This window comes from Malania oleifera, chromosome 2 (genome assembly GCF_029873635.1).
Source record: "Malania oleifera isolate guangnan ecotype guangnan chromosome 2, ASM2987363v1, whole genome shotgun sequence".
Classification (NCBI taxonomy): domain Eukaryota; kingdom Viridiplantae; phylum Streptophyta; class Magnoliopsida; order Santalales; family Ximeniaceae; genus Malania; species Malania oleifera.
In genome coordinates, this window is record NC_080418.1 from 23,379,046 (window position 1) to 23,395,647 (window position 16,602).

The 16,602-nt window shown below is 36.6% G+C and overlaps 1 protein-coding gene across 1 annotated transcript in view; it reads left to right on the top strand.

Moving 5' to 3' along the window:
* Positions 1 to 16,602, top strand: part of LOC131149844 (tRNA ligase 1-like) — a 160,916-nt gene that overhangs the window by 123,178 nt on the left and 21,136 nt on the right. Inside the window, exons 21-23 of the mRNA XM_058100609.1 lie at positions 593 to 669; positions 773 to 844; positions 922 to 998. Of these exons, the coding sequence (XP_057956592.1) occupies positions 593 to 669; positions 773 to 844; positions 922 to 998 (226 nt within the window). The remainder of the gene's footprint in view (positions 1 to 592; positions 670 to 772; positions 845 to 921; positions 999 to 16,602) is intronic.

Below are 16,602 nucleotides of genomic sequence, written 5' to 3' on the forward strand. Positions count from 1 at the left end.
TGGATAAGAATGATATATTTTTACTATAATTTCTGTCTTTTATAGGTATTGAATAGGTTTCATATACTTTCTAATTTCTAATTGTCACTTTTTAGTTCCTATACACTAACTGTGAGCTGTCAAAGCTTCTGATTTACTTATGATGCTCATGTAACTCTTTTTGGTACTTTCTTAAAATTCAGACGCACTTTCTCCTTAGTTTGGAGAATCCCCCTCCCTGCTTTGTATTTCTATTTGAACTTCCTGCTTTCTATTACTTTAGTACCTGCTATTGTGACTTGCATGAATACCTTATCAGAGTCTATATACTTGTATTTGTACTGATAATTGTAAAACTAGATGGATCTTCTAATGACCCATGTAGAGGGGTCTCATTTGTGACTTGCATACCTTTCAACATCTAGACCTTGTGCTGTCATCCTTCCTGATTTCTCACAACTATTTATAGAGGAATGCATCCTAATTAAGTAGGAAGTGGTAGTTATTGCAGTTGAATTCTAGTGGCAATAGTTATAGTTTTAGGCTTACTGTTTGTTCATTTCACATGTCATTTGTCAACTGTGGTAGCCATCCTGTTCTATTAAATGTGCAGGAACTGATTCAAAACCGTTCTGCCTGGATGCGCTGGCTGTTTTCATGTCTCGTGTGCTTCAAAGAGATTATCATCCAGTACATCTTTCTTGTCTTGCCTTCGAATTTATATGCACTTATATTCTCCAAATATGAATGACTCTTTCTGATGCTTCTTTCCTTCATGTCGAAACATTTGAAGGGAAATCTTGATAAGGCATCTCCAAATGCTGGTTATGTGCTGCTAATGTTTTATCACATCCATGATGGCAAGGTATGGTGGTGTTTGTTGTTAGCAATGTGTAGCCAATGCCAAGCTGTTTTCTCAAACTCTTCTGCTTCCATTTCCAGAGTCGTAAAGAATTTGAAGGGGAACTTGTCGAACGTTTTGGTTCGCTTGTCAAAATTCCAATACTGAGGTCAAACAGGTTAGAGTACTACAGTCTTTTCACATTTCACTTCAATTTTTTCTTTTCGGTTCTCCTGAAAAAATTCCATTGCTGAAGTCAGATTGGGTAGAATACTTCCTTTTGAACACTCTGTGTCTCATTTCACTTGATCTTTTTATCAGTTTCTCATTTCCTTCATGACACTCATTTCTCATTTTCACTAATTTCTCATTTCCTTTAAAACATATGTTAAGTTACCACCTGGGAAAATGGGCTTTGACCTATTAAATCTCCAGTCACAGCCCCAAATTGGGAACCACGGTTCAAATCTTTTAGATGCTGCTGCCCAAGTTGACCCTTGAAATACACCTTTGCCCTGAAAGCTTAAGCTATTAGGGAAGGACTAGCCACTGATGATGTCTAATTGTGGATCCCATATTTGGGGCCCAATATAAAATATTTTATTTTCATTTTCTTTCATTTTGTGAAGTCCCTTGAAAATCAAAAGTTATGAATTGTATAATATATTTATTCTAGGGATGTTTCTTCTTTATTAAAAGCCAATTCCTTTTGGAAAATTGGGTTTAAACAATAGGATTCCTTTGCAAGCACATTAGGGTTAATAGTAGACGTCAATGTTTTAAAAGGTGAACAATCGTAATGCAATGCATTTAACCCTCAGAGGTGAGCTGTAGCTCCCCGTTTGGTTTCCGGAATCAGCCCTGGAATAGGATCATATCTCAGGAATGGAATCGCATTCCTGCATTTGGTTTGTGAAATTAAGAATGAAATCATATTCCGGCCGGAATGTGATTCCTGCGAATGGGGAATCAAGATTCTAGTTCAAAATGGCTGGAATCAATCTTCATTCCATGGAATTAGACTCATTTTATAATAAAACAATTCTAAAAACAACAAATGCTAATACTAATTATTATTACTATTATAATAAAAATAATAACTAATGACAATTGCAATAACAATAAATAATATTTATTAGTATAAAGTAATAATAACAACAAGAACAATATTAATAATAAAAAAGACCAAAATAATAATTATTATTTTAAGAATAATAATTATTATAAAAATAATAAAAAATAATGACTAATAATAAATACAATAAAAATAATTTTTTTTATTGTTAACTGTAAAAAGTAATAACAAGAAGAGCAATAATAATAAAAAAAAGGCAAAAGTAAATATTATTATTTCAACAATAATAATTATTATAAAAACAATTAAAATAATAATAAAAACAATAAACAATAATAATTACACTTTTAATAATCACAATTATGAAAATAATAAAAATTAATAATCAAACAAAAACAACAATAAATATTAATACTAATTTTTATTATTGTTATAAGAACAATGACAACTAATAATAATTACAATAACAATAATAACAACTAATAATAATATTTATTACAATTAAAATAATAATTATAATAAAGTCAAGAACATTATAAATAACGAAAAAGGACAAAATAATTATTATTATTTTAAGGATAATAATTTATATAAAAATAATAACAACTAATGATAACTATGATAAGAATAATATTTATTATTGCAAAATAATAACAAGTACAATAATAATAATAATAATAATAAAGGAAAAAATAATTATTATAAAAATAATAAAAGATGGTGTTAATGGTTATTTAGTCATTTAGCATTATTATTAATTGTTAGAGTTTGGTTTGTAACGAGTGTAAGTTATTAAGGGTATTATGGTCATTCCAATTGTACTTGACATATATTATAAATAGAGGAAGAGACCTATCATTGAGTTAAGGTCTTCCATTTTACCCAATTATTCAACATGGTATCAGAGCATGGTTCTGAAACCTAAACCCTAAGTGTTTACCACCACCATCAAACCGAAGCCTGAAACCTAAAATCCACTGCATGTCTATCATCATAGAAGATTTTTCAGCGATACTATAACCCTAGAAAACAGCCTGCAGCAGCAGAAATTCAGACCAGTCACTGGAATTTTCTGGGCAACACTGCCAATTCGAGAACATCAAATCCACTATAGATTTGTCAAAACCAACACCATAGTCACCCACAGACACTGCTGATCTGCCTCCCTCTGAAATCCCACCTACAGGCAGTGTCCCATGTGCCCTCACGTGCCGGACAAAGCCTGCCAGGGCCAACTCCATGCGCTGGCGCGTGAAGCCACTTTCAGGCATGGTTTTGACCTGAAATGATCAAGCAGTGATCCAATCTCTCTATTAACATGTTTTTTGGATTTTTCTGTGATGTTTTTTGCCCAAAGATCTCACCTTTTTTAATTGCTCAAGTGCGACACCCAAGGAATGGTTGTTGATGCTTCGTGAAACAGTTTATCAATGGTTATTGAGTTTAGTGGGTCTGAAACAGTGGGATTTTCTGTGCTTTTTGATTCATGATCTAATTCCTTCCATATATCAAAATATCAAGCTGTTGGACATGTGTTTTGCTCAAAGATTCAATCTTTGTTTGACCATGCACTAGTGGTAATTCATCAGTTCTTGTTCAGTGTTAGTAACAGTAATTGGTGACTTTCTTGGAATAGTGACAGTGCTAATAAGCTGTTTTTTGTGAGGCTATGGCAGTGTTATATGAGTTAGTTGGTGATTTCTCCATGTTAGTTTCAGTGGTTCACTTCTCCAATTGTTTCAGTGCTGTGAGTTGCTTTCTTGGGGCTGTGTTTGAGTTTCTTGGTGCTGTGGCAGTTTTGTACTGATTTATTTGTGACTTGTTCATCGTTGGTCACCTTGTTCATGGTTGTTCCGATTGTTCGAACAATTAATCTTATGGTCATTGATCTGAGTTTGTGAATGTTGAGATGGAGTTTGCAAATCCCAAAAGTATGGTTCCTTCATTAATCACTTGCTTGAGTGAACCGCATACTGTGACTAAATCAGAGGAGTATTCAAGGTTTCTACAGTACCAATCATCTCAACAAGCATCTTCTCACATGGCATCTTTTGCCCAGAAAGGTAATCCTACAGTCTATATGTCATCTGGTATCCTTCCTACTATTCCTTGGGTTATCGATTCTGCTACCACTGACCATATAACAAGTGCAACCAACCTCTTTTCTGATCTCCAATTCCTAAAAACCTACCTCAAGTTACCCTTGCTGATGGGTCCACTATTTTTGTTAAGGGGATAGGAACAGTAAATCCTACTCCTTCCATCTCTCTTTCTTTTGCTTTATACATTCCTAAATCTCCTTTCAATCTCATGTCAGTTAGTAAGCTTACAAAGTCACTAAATTATTTTGTCACATTTTTTCCTGATTTTGTTGTAATTCAAGATCTAAAGACAAGAAAGACAATTGACACAGGACGTAAGGCTCGTGGACTTTACTACTTTGAGTCACCTTCTCCACCCATTGCCTGCACAGTCGCAGCTACACAGCTTCAAATCCAATGTCACCTTGGTCATCCGTCCTTGGACAAGTTGAAACAGTTGGTTCGTACATTGAGTTTTTTGTCTAATCTTGAGTGTGAGTCTTGTCAATTAGACAATCATCATTGTGTTCCCTTTGCTTCTTGAGTTGACAAACGAGTGGTTAATCTTTTCATGCTAGTCCATTCCGATATTTGGGGTCCTAGTCATGTGACATTAAAGTTGGGATTTCAGTACTTTGTTACATTTGTTGATGACTACTCTAGGATTACTTGGTTATGTTTAATGAAAGATCATTGAGAGTTATTTGATATCTTTCGTGCCTTCTGTTCCCAAATAAGAACTCAATTTGATATGCCAGTCAGAATACTTCGCAGTGATAATGCTAAGGAAAACTTTAGTACCCAATTCAGTACTTATATGACTAACTCTGGTATGATCCATCATTCCTCTTATGCTCACACTCCACGACAAAATGGGGTTGTAGAGCGGAAAAACAGACATATTCTTGAATTCACTCATACCCTATTGTATCGAATGAATGCCACCAAAGTTTTTTGGAGTGATCATGTGCCAATAGCTTGCTCCCTCATCAATAAAATGCCATCCTTTTTCCTTGACCGAAAAATCCCATATTCAGTTATCTTCCCTAAGGCTCCTTTGTTCTCCCTTCCCATTGAATATTCGGTTGTGTGTCCTTTGTCCATCAGTTAACTCCAGGAATGGATAAGTTGGATCCTCATGCTACCAAATGTATCTTTTTGGGCTATTCCTATACTCAAAAAGGATATCAATGTTATAGTCCTACTTTACATCGATTTTTGTCTCTGTTGATGTCACCTTCTTTGAGTCTAGACCATACTACTCTAATTCCTTGAGTTCTGTTGATCTTGATGTATCTCTTCCTCTGCCTTGCATTCCAGATCCAAACCTAGTATCTATGCCCAATCGGTATGCATCTTCATCTAGTTTGAGTCCTTCTCCTCACTTGGATCATCTCAATTTGCAGGCATACACATGGCGACTCAAGGGGGAAGTGCCTCCTTCAGCTTCTACTACTGTGCCTCTAGTTCCGTCGTCAGATGATCTTATTTCCCATGATGTTGATCCTCCTATAGCTGTTCGAAAAGGTAAACGCTCTTGTATCCAACATCCGCTCTCTAATTTTGCTTGTTATAATTTCTTGTCACCCTCTTATTACTGTTTTGTTAGTACTTTATCTTCCGTTGCTCTTCCAAAATCTATTTTTGAAGTCCTATCCCATTTTGGGTAGAGGATGGCAATGGTTGAAGAGATGCGTGCACAAGATGATAATGATACTTGGGATTTTGTACCTCTTCCACTTGATAAGGCTGTGGTTTTTTGTCGCTGGGTGTACACTATGAAAATCAATCCTGATGGTTATGTGGCTCCTTTGCATGTCTGCCTCATTGCTAAAGGGTATAATCATGTGTATAGTTTGGATTATTTAGACACATTCTCTCCAGTCGCTAAACTTGCCTCAATACGTTTGTTCATTTCTTTAGCTATCACTTGTCATTGGCCTTTACATCAGTTAGATGTGAAGAATGCTTTCCTACATGGTGATCTTCATAAGGAGGTATATATGGACCAACCACCTAGGTTTGTTGCTTAGGGGGAGTCAGGCTCAGTATGTCGACTTAAGAAATCATTGTATGGATTAAAACAATCTCCAAGAGCATGGTTTGGCCATTTTGGTGCTATAGTACTTGAGTTTGGCCTTCATGGGTGCGTAGTAGATCACTCTGTTTTTTGTCGTCACACTCCATCTAGCAGGATTTTGGTTATTGTGTATGTGGATGACATTGTGATCACTGGTGATGATGATCAAGGCATCCAAGACCTAAAGTTTTTCCTACAGAGTTAAGTTTCAGACCACGGACTTCTTGGGTATAGAAGTATCATAGCTTCTTGGATATAGAAGTATCAAAATCTTGTACAAGAACTATATTGTCACAGAGAAAGTATGTTCTTGATCTTTTAGATGAGATGGGGCTGTTGGGATCCAAACCTATTGATACATCCATGGATCCCAATAGTAAGTTAGAGCCAGATATGGGTAGTTTGTGGCCTGACCCAGGTCAGTATAGGAGAGTTGTTGGAAAGTTGAATTATCTTACAGTCACCTGACCAAATATATCCTTCACAACAAGTGTTGTGAGTCGGTTTCTCGATTCCCCGAGAACAAGTCACTGGGATGCAGTAATTCACGCTTTGAGATATCTCAAAGGTGTACCAGTGAGAGGTATTTTATATCAAGATCGGGGTCACACTCATATTCAGGGATTATATAGATGCAGATTGGCCGGGTCACCTTCTGACCGATGATCAACAATTGGGTAGAAAAGTAAGAAACAAACTTTGGTGGCCAAGTCGAGTGCTAAGTCAGAATACAAGGCTATGGCGCTAACTACATGTGAACTTGTTTGGTTGAAGAACATGTTGAAAGAACTAGGTTTTCCACATTCTCAGCCTATAGAGTTTGTGTGATAATCGAGTTGCTATTCATATTGCCTCCAACCCCGTCTTCCATGAGTGGACAAAGCACATTGAAGTTGATTGCCATTTTATTCGAGAGAAACTTGTACAGAAGCTCATTACAACTACTCATGTGAAGTTCGAGTTTCAGCTTGCTGATTTGTTCACGAAAGCCTTGGGAAGTGCTCATGTGAAATTCATTTGTAACAAGCTAGGAGCATATGATATTATATGCTCCAGCTTGAGGGGGAGTGTTAATGATTATTTAGTCATTTAGCATTATTATTAATTATTAGAGTTTAGTTTTTAGTAAGTGTAAGTTAGTAAGGGTATTATGGTAATTCCTATTGTACTTTACATATATTATAAATTGAGGGAGAGACCTATCATTGAGTTAAGGTCTTCCATTTTACCCAATTATTCAACAGATAGTAATAACAACAATAAAAAATAATAATTACAGTAATAATCACTATTATAAAATAATAAAAATAATAATAATCAAACAAAAACAACAACAATAATAATACTAATTGTTATTATTATAAAAACAATAAAAATTAATAAAAATTACAGTTACAATAATAAAAAACTAATAATAATGTTTATTACTATAAAATAGTAATAACAAGGAAAATAAAAAATGCAAAAATAATAATTATTACAAAAATACTAAAAATAATAATAATAAAAAGAACAATAACAATAATGAAAAGGCAAAATAATAATTATTATTTTAAGGATAATAATTAGTATAAAAATAAAAAATAGTAATAAAAACAATAAAAAATAATATTAAAACTAATAAAAATCACTATTATAAAATAATAATAATAATAATAATTATTATTATTATTAAATAATTATGTATGACATATGACAATAATAATTATTACTATAAAAATAATAATAACAAAAAGAACAATAACAATAATAAAAAGGAAAAATAATAATTATCATTTTTATGGATAATAATTAGTATAAAAATAAAAATTAATAATAACAACAACAACAAAAAATAATATTAAAAATTTAAAAATAATAAAAATCACTATTACAAAAATAAAAATAATACTAAAAAATTAAATAATTATGTATTACTAATTTTTTAATAAAAAAATGACTTATTTTTCGTTCCTTATAGAAGCTATTAAAGAATACCAAATGTTGGAAAGATATTGAAACTGAATTCCTATAGTCATTCCATGTTACTACCAAACGCAATAATCGGATTCTAGAAGCAATTCCATTCCTACCTTGATTCCTTTCCTCCCTCGATTCCTTTCCTACTTCGATTTCATTCTGCAAACCAAATGGGGGGTAGCAGTCTAGGTGTCAGCCCAACTTCTGTGAGGTATCATATACTTTGACCCATTAGGCATCATGATTTTACCCTCTAAAAGATGCCTTGTAAGGTTGCAATATGAACTATCGTTGTCCAAGATTGCCCCAGTAAATGTCTGATGAGGGTTGTGATAGGCTCCCTCATATGTAATCTAGTGCCTCCAACAAAGTGGTCCACTCCCAAGATCCACCCACATGGTAGAACCCATGGCTCTCATACAAATGGTCTCACCACAACTCGTATTTTCTACATTAACGCATCATGGTTTTGCCCTATAAAAGGCATCTCACACGGTTGAAACCTAAACCATCTTTATATCACCAAGATCTCCTTAATATATACCCAATTGTGACATGAGGCTTAATCTTTAAGGCTTTAATGTATTAGGAAATTTTTAAAATAAATAAATGACATGTTGAAAAAATAAGGCATATTCAGAAACTTATAATTATGAGTTCTAAACTACTCATTGGTTATACTAGGCATGCAAACATAAAGTCATTCAAGTAAACCTCGCAAAAACAGATTCTTATAGTGCAAAATAACAGGTTTCAAGGATTGCATTATGCTAGGACTGCCTGTTATATGGGAGGAGGCACTATAATCAATAACCCATGGTGAGGACGATAAAAGCAGTTTGGAATAGAAGTCTAGTTGTAATTAAATAGGCCACAATAGCACTAATGAAGAAGACTAATGTGATAACCTTACCCTTTAGGCCACGTTAAATCTAAACTACATTGATAAATTAGCATGACTTGCTTTTTTTTGCATTAAACAAGTCCATACTAGCCATGTTATTCATTAATTGAGTTGTGTTAATTGATACTGGGAATTCCATGTTACTTATTAGTGATAGGAGGGGCTTAGATGAAAGGAAATTATGAGGGATATGCTAAAACATATATAACATAAGAGTTGGGGCAAAGAAAAAAAAAAGACATGATGTGGCATGCTGAAACCAAGTGACACCTAGCAGCACTACAAATCAACAACAGCCAACTAGCAACTCTGAAGACCAACAGCCGACACTTAGCACACAGATGGTAGCATTGGAGGACCTTGTTGCCACCAACTGCTGCAATCCTTCCATGTTTCCATCCTAGAAGGAGACACTTGGCTAGCAACTGGCAGCAATTAGCTACTATCTTGACCTTTCTGGTCCTGCTGAGCAGCCTCAACACAGAAAATAATACCTCAGACTCTATGTAAACCCTAGTTCTAGAGAGAGAGAGAGATAACTCTGCAGAAAATCAGGGTTATTTAGAGAAAATACAGGAAATTTGGAGGGAAACATAAACAAAGTTTGAAGAAGATGGAAGTCAAGGTAGGTGTTCTTAATTTTCATTTATTCACCTAGGAATTTTGGGTATTCAAAGGAAATAAGGGTAGAAACTTGCATGGAATTGATTCCTAATAAGGGGTTTAGACTTGTTATTTTGATATGGCTGCATATATGTTCTATTTGGTTATCATAGCATATTTTGTCTAGTTGGGTGATTTTCATGTGATAGATATTCATCTCGTAGGTATGGTGGTTTTACTTGCTATGGCATAAGTGCATATGTTGAATTGCTTATGCGTGAAATAGTTGGTACTATGTGTTGTTTGTGGCTGTGATATTGTGGAATTTGAGCAAGTAGGAATTGTGTCTCCCTTGGTTGAAAAGCCCTAAACCTCCAAAGGGTATTTCCACGTTATGTGGTGGTTGGCCAAGCTAGAATTTGGCACTCGTGGGTATTCCCGCATTAAGCAGTGGTTGGCCAAGCTGGAATTTGGCACTTGTTTGAGATGAAATGTGCACTTAATTCGTACAGTGCTACTATGTTGAAAAAAATGTGTATGTTAAAGTTTGATATACATTTTTGGCCCACAACCTAACAGCTAAAGTTTTTAGGTAAAGTGGTAATCGAACATGGTATCAGAGCAAGGTTACTAGGAGGTCTTGGGTTCTAGTCTTGTTGCTCACGTTTATTGTTTGTTGTCTAAAAAATTATTCCCTGTAATGGGTGTTATCTATCATGTGTTTATTTCTCCATGTACTGTTGGGTTGCACATGCAAGTGTTAAAGCTTGAGATACATTGTTGGCCCACAACCTAACAACTTAAGCTTTTAGGTGAAGTGGTAATCTAATAGTGTAAATGCATTTATTTGGATGTTTTGTGATGGTAGCTTTAGATTAAGAGATTGGTAATGTGATGTTTTAAATAAAAGGGAATTAAGAATGTTTACTGAGCTCGTGGTTGTGCACCCTATTCCTTAATAATTTTAGGTTCGAACTGTAGGAGAGCCCCACTTATTAAGTTATCCAAGAGACTGCCATTTTGGACATGGATTACAGGTTGGCATGAAGACGATGGGGATACTAAGCATGCATTCATTTGGCTGTTATGTATGTATCTTGTGTTTTCAACAAATATTCGTTGTTATGTATGTATCTTGTGTTTTCAACAGTTTAGCAAAATAAATTCTTGGTTGGGCCTAGAGATATATTACCCTCCCATGCATATCCCCAACAATGTGGAAATGCAAGAACTACCATAATGACTCCTAATCTTGCTACGCTACCTCTGCCACAACCATCCAAGCCTCATCCTCATCCTCCAACACTTGCTCTATCATGGTTTGATGATGTTGATGGTTTTCTTAGTCATTTAACATTGTTAGTGTGTCAATGTTATGTTAACAAGTGAGAGCTAGTAAGGGTATTATGGTCATTGGTGTGTACTTTGACATATATTATAATTTATAAATAAAGGGAGAGACCTCATCATGTTTAGGTCTTCTATTTTACCTATATATTCAACATGTTATCAGAGCATGTTTCTGAGACCTAAACCCTAATTGTCACTGTTGGAAAGTTTCAAATCTGTTTAACCAACTTTCCTATTTTTCTAAGAGAATCTCAGCTGTAAATGTGTGAATATCCTAGAATATTTAGTTTCCTTAGAAGTTAGCATCTTCAGTTCTCTCCTTCTTGGTTCTGTCCTTCTATTCTTCTGCTGTACAACTATTTATACAGACTTGTACCTATGTTACGATTAATGAGAATTATTTCCACAAGAAGCTATCTCATTCTAGATGGTATCAGAGCTAGGTCTGGCTCTTGGCCTTGTGTAAACCCTAGTTTCCTTTGGCGGCTCCAATCTAACCCTAATCTCGACAGGGTTTTCTTCCTTGTTCAACTCCACCCTAATCTCTTTTGTTGCTGTAGCCATGGCTGAAACTTCAAACAAAGCTAAACCCGAAACCAAACCTGAAACCAGACGTACCCATTCTAAACCTTACTCTGTCCAAATTACCAATATACGATTGAATGAGGCCAACTTTCTGCAGTGGTCACAATCTGTCAGGACTCGGGATGTATATTCATGGAAAAGGGAAGATAGGGTACTTTACTGGTGAAGCTAAGGAGCCCGAGAAGACAGACCCATCTTATGCTATATGGGATGTTGAAAATTCCATGGTGATGGCATGGCTCGTGAATGCTATGGATGAAGAGATTAGTGCTAATTACATGTGCTATTCTACTGCAAAGGAACTCTGGGACAATGTGAGTCAGATGTACTTTGACCTTGGGAATTACTCTCAAATTTATGAATTGCAACAGAAGATCAGCAATACTTATCAAGGAGACGGCAGTGTAAAAAGATATTTGAATGTTCTTAAGGGCCTATGGCAAGATCTGGATTTATTCAATGATTATGAATGGAAATCCTGATGATTGCAATCACAATAAGAAAATGGTGGAGAATGCAAGAATTTTTAAATTCTTGGCTGGACTTAATGATGATTTTGATGAAGTAAAGGGCCTCTACCCCCACTCGGGGAAGTATTTTCTAAAGTACGACGAGAAGATTGTCGAAGGAGTGTGATGATGAAGAAAAAGGAGGATGAGACTCTGGAAAATTCTGCTCTACTTGCTACCAATAATACTGCTCCTTATGCTGCTGGTAACCCAAATTTGGCTACTACCAATATTTTTGCACAACAACCTTACTCTAATCAAAGGAGGTTGGAAGATAAGCCTCAAGTATGGTGTGAATTTTGCAATAAGCCATGCCACACTCAAGCAAATTGCTGGAAACTCTATGGAAAGCCAAAAAACTGGAAGAGGAACAAATATGAACCCTCTAGCAGCAATCATGCGGTCCCTAAAGCCAATGAAGCTAATTTCTAAGTGCTGAGCAGGTGGATCATCTTCTTCAACAGCTGAAATCTATTTCTGCCTCTAGTCTTCCTACTGGTTCATTGGTCCAAACAAGTGATAACTCTAGTGCCTACCCTTGTTGCTTAAATCTTGCACCATGGATTATTGATTCTGGTGCATCTAATCACATGACTAGTACCTCACAATTGTTTCAATCTTATTCTCCTTGTTCTGGTAATAAAAAGATTAGAATTGCAAATGGAAGTTTTTCATCCATTGCTAGAACAGGTACTATCTAAATCTCTGAAAAAATAGAACTCAAATCTGTCCTTCACGTCCCCAAACTTGCTTATAACCTACTGTCTATTAGTAAACTCTAACGGGCTTCTAATTGTTGTGTCATTTTCTTTTATTCCCATTGTTAATTTTAGGACCAACTCTCGGGGAGGATGATTGGCAGTGCTAGGATGATTGATGGACTCTACTACTTCAATGAGACTTTATTCAACAATAAACAAGCTCAGGGTTTGAGTAGTAGTACTAATTATGTTTCTGTACACGAACAAATAATGCTTTGGCATCTTAGACTAGGACATCCTAGTTTTCTCTATTTAAGACATTTGTTTCCTAGCTTATTTAAAAAACTAGATTGCAATTCTCTTCATTGTGATGTTTGCCACATATCCAAAAGTCACCGAAGCACCTATCAATCAAAAGCTAATCATTCTTCCAAACCTTTTTATTTAATTCATGGTGATGTTTGGGATCCCTCAAAAATCACTACTACTTCTGGTAAGAAATGGTTTGTTATGTTTATTGATGATCATATACATTTGTGTTGGGTGTACTTATTGACTGACAAATCTGAGGTTGAAAATTTTTTTCAGGATTTTTATAATATGGTTGAAACCTAGTTTCAAACGAGAATCAGTATCCTTGGAACTGATAATGGTACCGAATATTTTAACGAATGTTTAGGAACATTTCTTTCAACAAATGGTATTCAACATCAATCTACTTGTCGTGACACCCCACAACAAAATGGCATTGCTGAGAGAAAAAATTGCCATTTGTTAGAGGTTGCACGGGCCCTAATGTTTTCAATGCAAGTTCTTAAATATCTATGGGGTGATGCTATTTTAACTGCATGTTATCTCATTAATTGGATGCCTACTCAAGTGCTAAAATACATCACTCCCTTAGATTGCCTAAAAAATTGTTTCCTACATGTCAAATAACATCAGACTTGCCCCAAAATGTTTGGATGCACTGTTTTTGTTCATATACCTACCGATCTTCGATCCAAGCTTGATCCTAGGGCAAAATAATGTGTGTGTTTTTTGGATATGCTCCTAATAAAAAAGGGTACGAATGTTTTAACCCTCTGACCAGAAAAATTCATATCAGTATAGATGTTTTTATTGAAAACTATAGAGAATGAGAATGAATCAATTGTGTATTCAATTGTGTATTCTTTACATACTCGGGTCCCTATAACATGTACACAAAGAATAAAATATGGAAAAACAGAAGGAAGAGGACACAACTTGCAGTTGAGTTGTATTTTTAGCTTCGGTGGGGGGTCTCGATTTATAGCCTCCGGCTTGTGGCAAGATCTCATGGTAGGTGGTGGTGGCTCACCCACCATGGTAGGTGGCCGTCATTCACCAACTGTGGCTATCGTTCACACTACTGGCCGTCATTCACCAACCGCTGTTCACGTTGGCTGTCATTCCACACTCCCCCTCGAGTTGGATCATAGATATTGATCATGTCCAACTTGCAAATAAACTCTTCAAAGCTAGATCTTTGTAATCCCTTAGTGAAAATATCTGCTAATTGTTCTCTTGTAGGGATATAGGTCATGCAAATTGTCCCATTTCTCAATTTTCTCCGTTATAAAATGCTTGTCCACTTTTATATGTTTAGTCATGTCGTGCTGAACAAGATTATGAGAAATACTAATGGCGGCTTCGTTGTCGCAATAGAGTTTGATGGGGAGCTCTACTGTGATGTGTAGTTTTTCCAAAAGTTTTTGTAATCATAGCCCTTCACACATCCCTTGTGCAATAGCCCTGAATTCAGTCTCGGCACTACTTCTAGCTACCACACTCTACTTCTTTTTCCTCCATGTTACTAGATTTCCCCAAACATAGGTATAGTAGCCGGTAGTAGACCTTCTGTCTTCTGCTGATCCTGCCCAATCCACATTTATGTAGATCTCTACCTTCTTACTGCCACCTTTCTTGAAGAATAGTCCTCGCCCTGGATAGCCTTTCAAATATCTGAGATTCTTATATACTGCTTCTAGGTGACTCTCCTTTGGTGAGTGCATGTGCTGACTAACCACACTTACAGCGGAAGCAATGTCAGGTCTAGTGTGAGAGGTAGATCAATCTACCTACTAGTCTCTAATATCTCTCTCTATCCACAGGCTTTCCTACGTCTTCCATTATTTTTCCTTCCTGGATAGGGGTATCGCTTGGTTTACAACCAAGCATGCTAGTCTCGGTCAAAAGGTCAAGTACATACTTTCTCTGGGAGACACTAATTCCCTTTCTTGACCTGGCGACCTCCATTCCCAGGAAATGTCGCATTTGACCCAGGTCTTTTACCTCAAACTCCGTGGCTAAGATCTTCTTCAATCTCTCCACCTCCCCTGTGTCATCTCCAGTGAGAATGATGTCATCGATGTACACAATCAGGATGGTCCTTCTTCCCTCATTGGACTGTTTGAAGAACATAGTGTGATCTGACTACCCCTGTCGGTATCCTTGATTCTTAATCACCTTTGCAAATCTCTCAAACCACGCCCTCAGTGATTGTTGGAGTCCATACAGGGATTTCTTCAATTTACACACTTTGGTTTCTTCTCCCTCCTTGCAAAATCCTGGTGGTAGCGTCATGAACACTTCTTCTTCTGCCTCACCATTCACAAAACCATTCTTGATGTCAAACTGGTGGAGTGGCCAGTCCAGGTTTGTGGCCAGGGACAAGAGAGCTCGTATAGTGTTCAGCTTTGCTACTAGTGCAAACGTCTCGGTGTAGTCAGTACAGTATGCCTAAGTGAACCCCTTTGCCACAAGGCGGGCTTTGTGTCGTTCTATTGTGCCATTAGCCTTTTACTTTATTGTGAACACCCACTTATAGCCCACTGGTTTCTTCCCCCTTGGCAAAGTCATCACCTCTCAAGTTCCATTCTTTTCTAGTGCCCTTATCTCTTCCATCACTGCCTCTCTCCACTCTGGAATCTCCAAGGCTTCTTGAATGTTTTTAGGAATCTGGATTCTGTCAAGGTTAGAAGTAAAAGCATGACACTTGGCAGAAAGAGCATTGTAAGATACAAATTTTGAGATAGGGTCGAGAGTACATGAACAAGGTTGTTTTCTAAGAGCAATGGGTAAGTCATGTTTTACCTGGTCGGGATTGGAGTCAGACTCATGAGGAGTTGGAACTATTACTGGTTCTGACTCTTTTTGGTGCTTCGGAAGTGAGTGTCTCATTGGACTTCAATTTTGGCCTCCTTAAGTAGGCAAGTGTTTCCCTATTTGTTTGTATTTCCGCATCTCCCCCTAAGTTCAAGTTTCCTTCTGTACTAGGCGAAAGAGCGGCCATAGGGTATGGAGTGGTCTCGAAAACAGCAATATTGAAGTAGTATGAGTTTGAGGGTCGAGCTTTACTCAAGGACTTCCCCCTGAAGCGAGTAGTAGGGGGTATGTTCGAAGAAGGTGACATCCAGGCTAACATAGAGTTTCTGGGAGATCGGGTCATAGCATTTGTAACCCTTCTGTGTGGGAGAGTAACCAAGAAAGATACATTTAAGTGCTCTATGATCCAATTTGTTTCGCTTGGTCGCGTGAATATAGACAAATACAGTGGACCCAAAGACACGAAGCGGAAGATGTGAGCCGAGCCTAGAATTGGGAAAAGTCTCTTGGAGTTTTTGGAACGGAGTTGCAAAGGATAGGACTTAATGAGGTATGTGGCTGTCAAAATTGAGTCACCCCAAAATTTTGTTGGCATGTGAGAGGTGAACAACAGGGCACAAGCAACTTCAAGGATATGGCGATTTTTCCGTTCAGCAACCCCATTTTGTTGAGGGGTGTCAACACAAGAGCTTTGATGGATAATACCACTCTCTTGAAGATACATGCCCAAGGAGTGATTGAAATACTCAGTACCATTGTTAGTACAAAGGATTTGGATTTTTGTGTGAAACTGGGCTTGTATCATA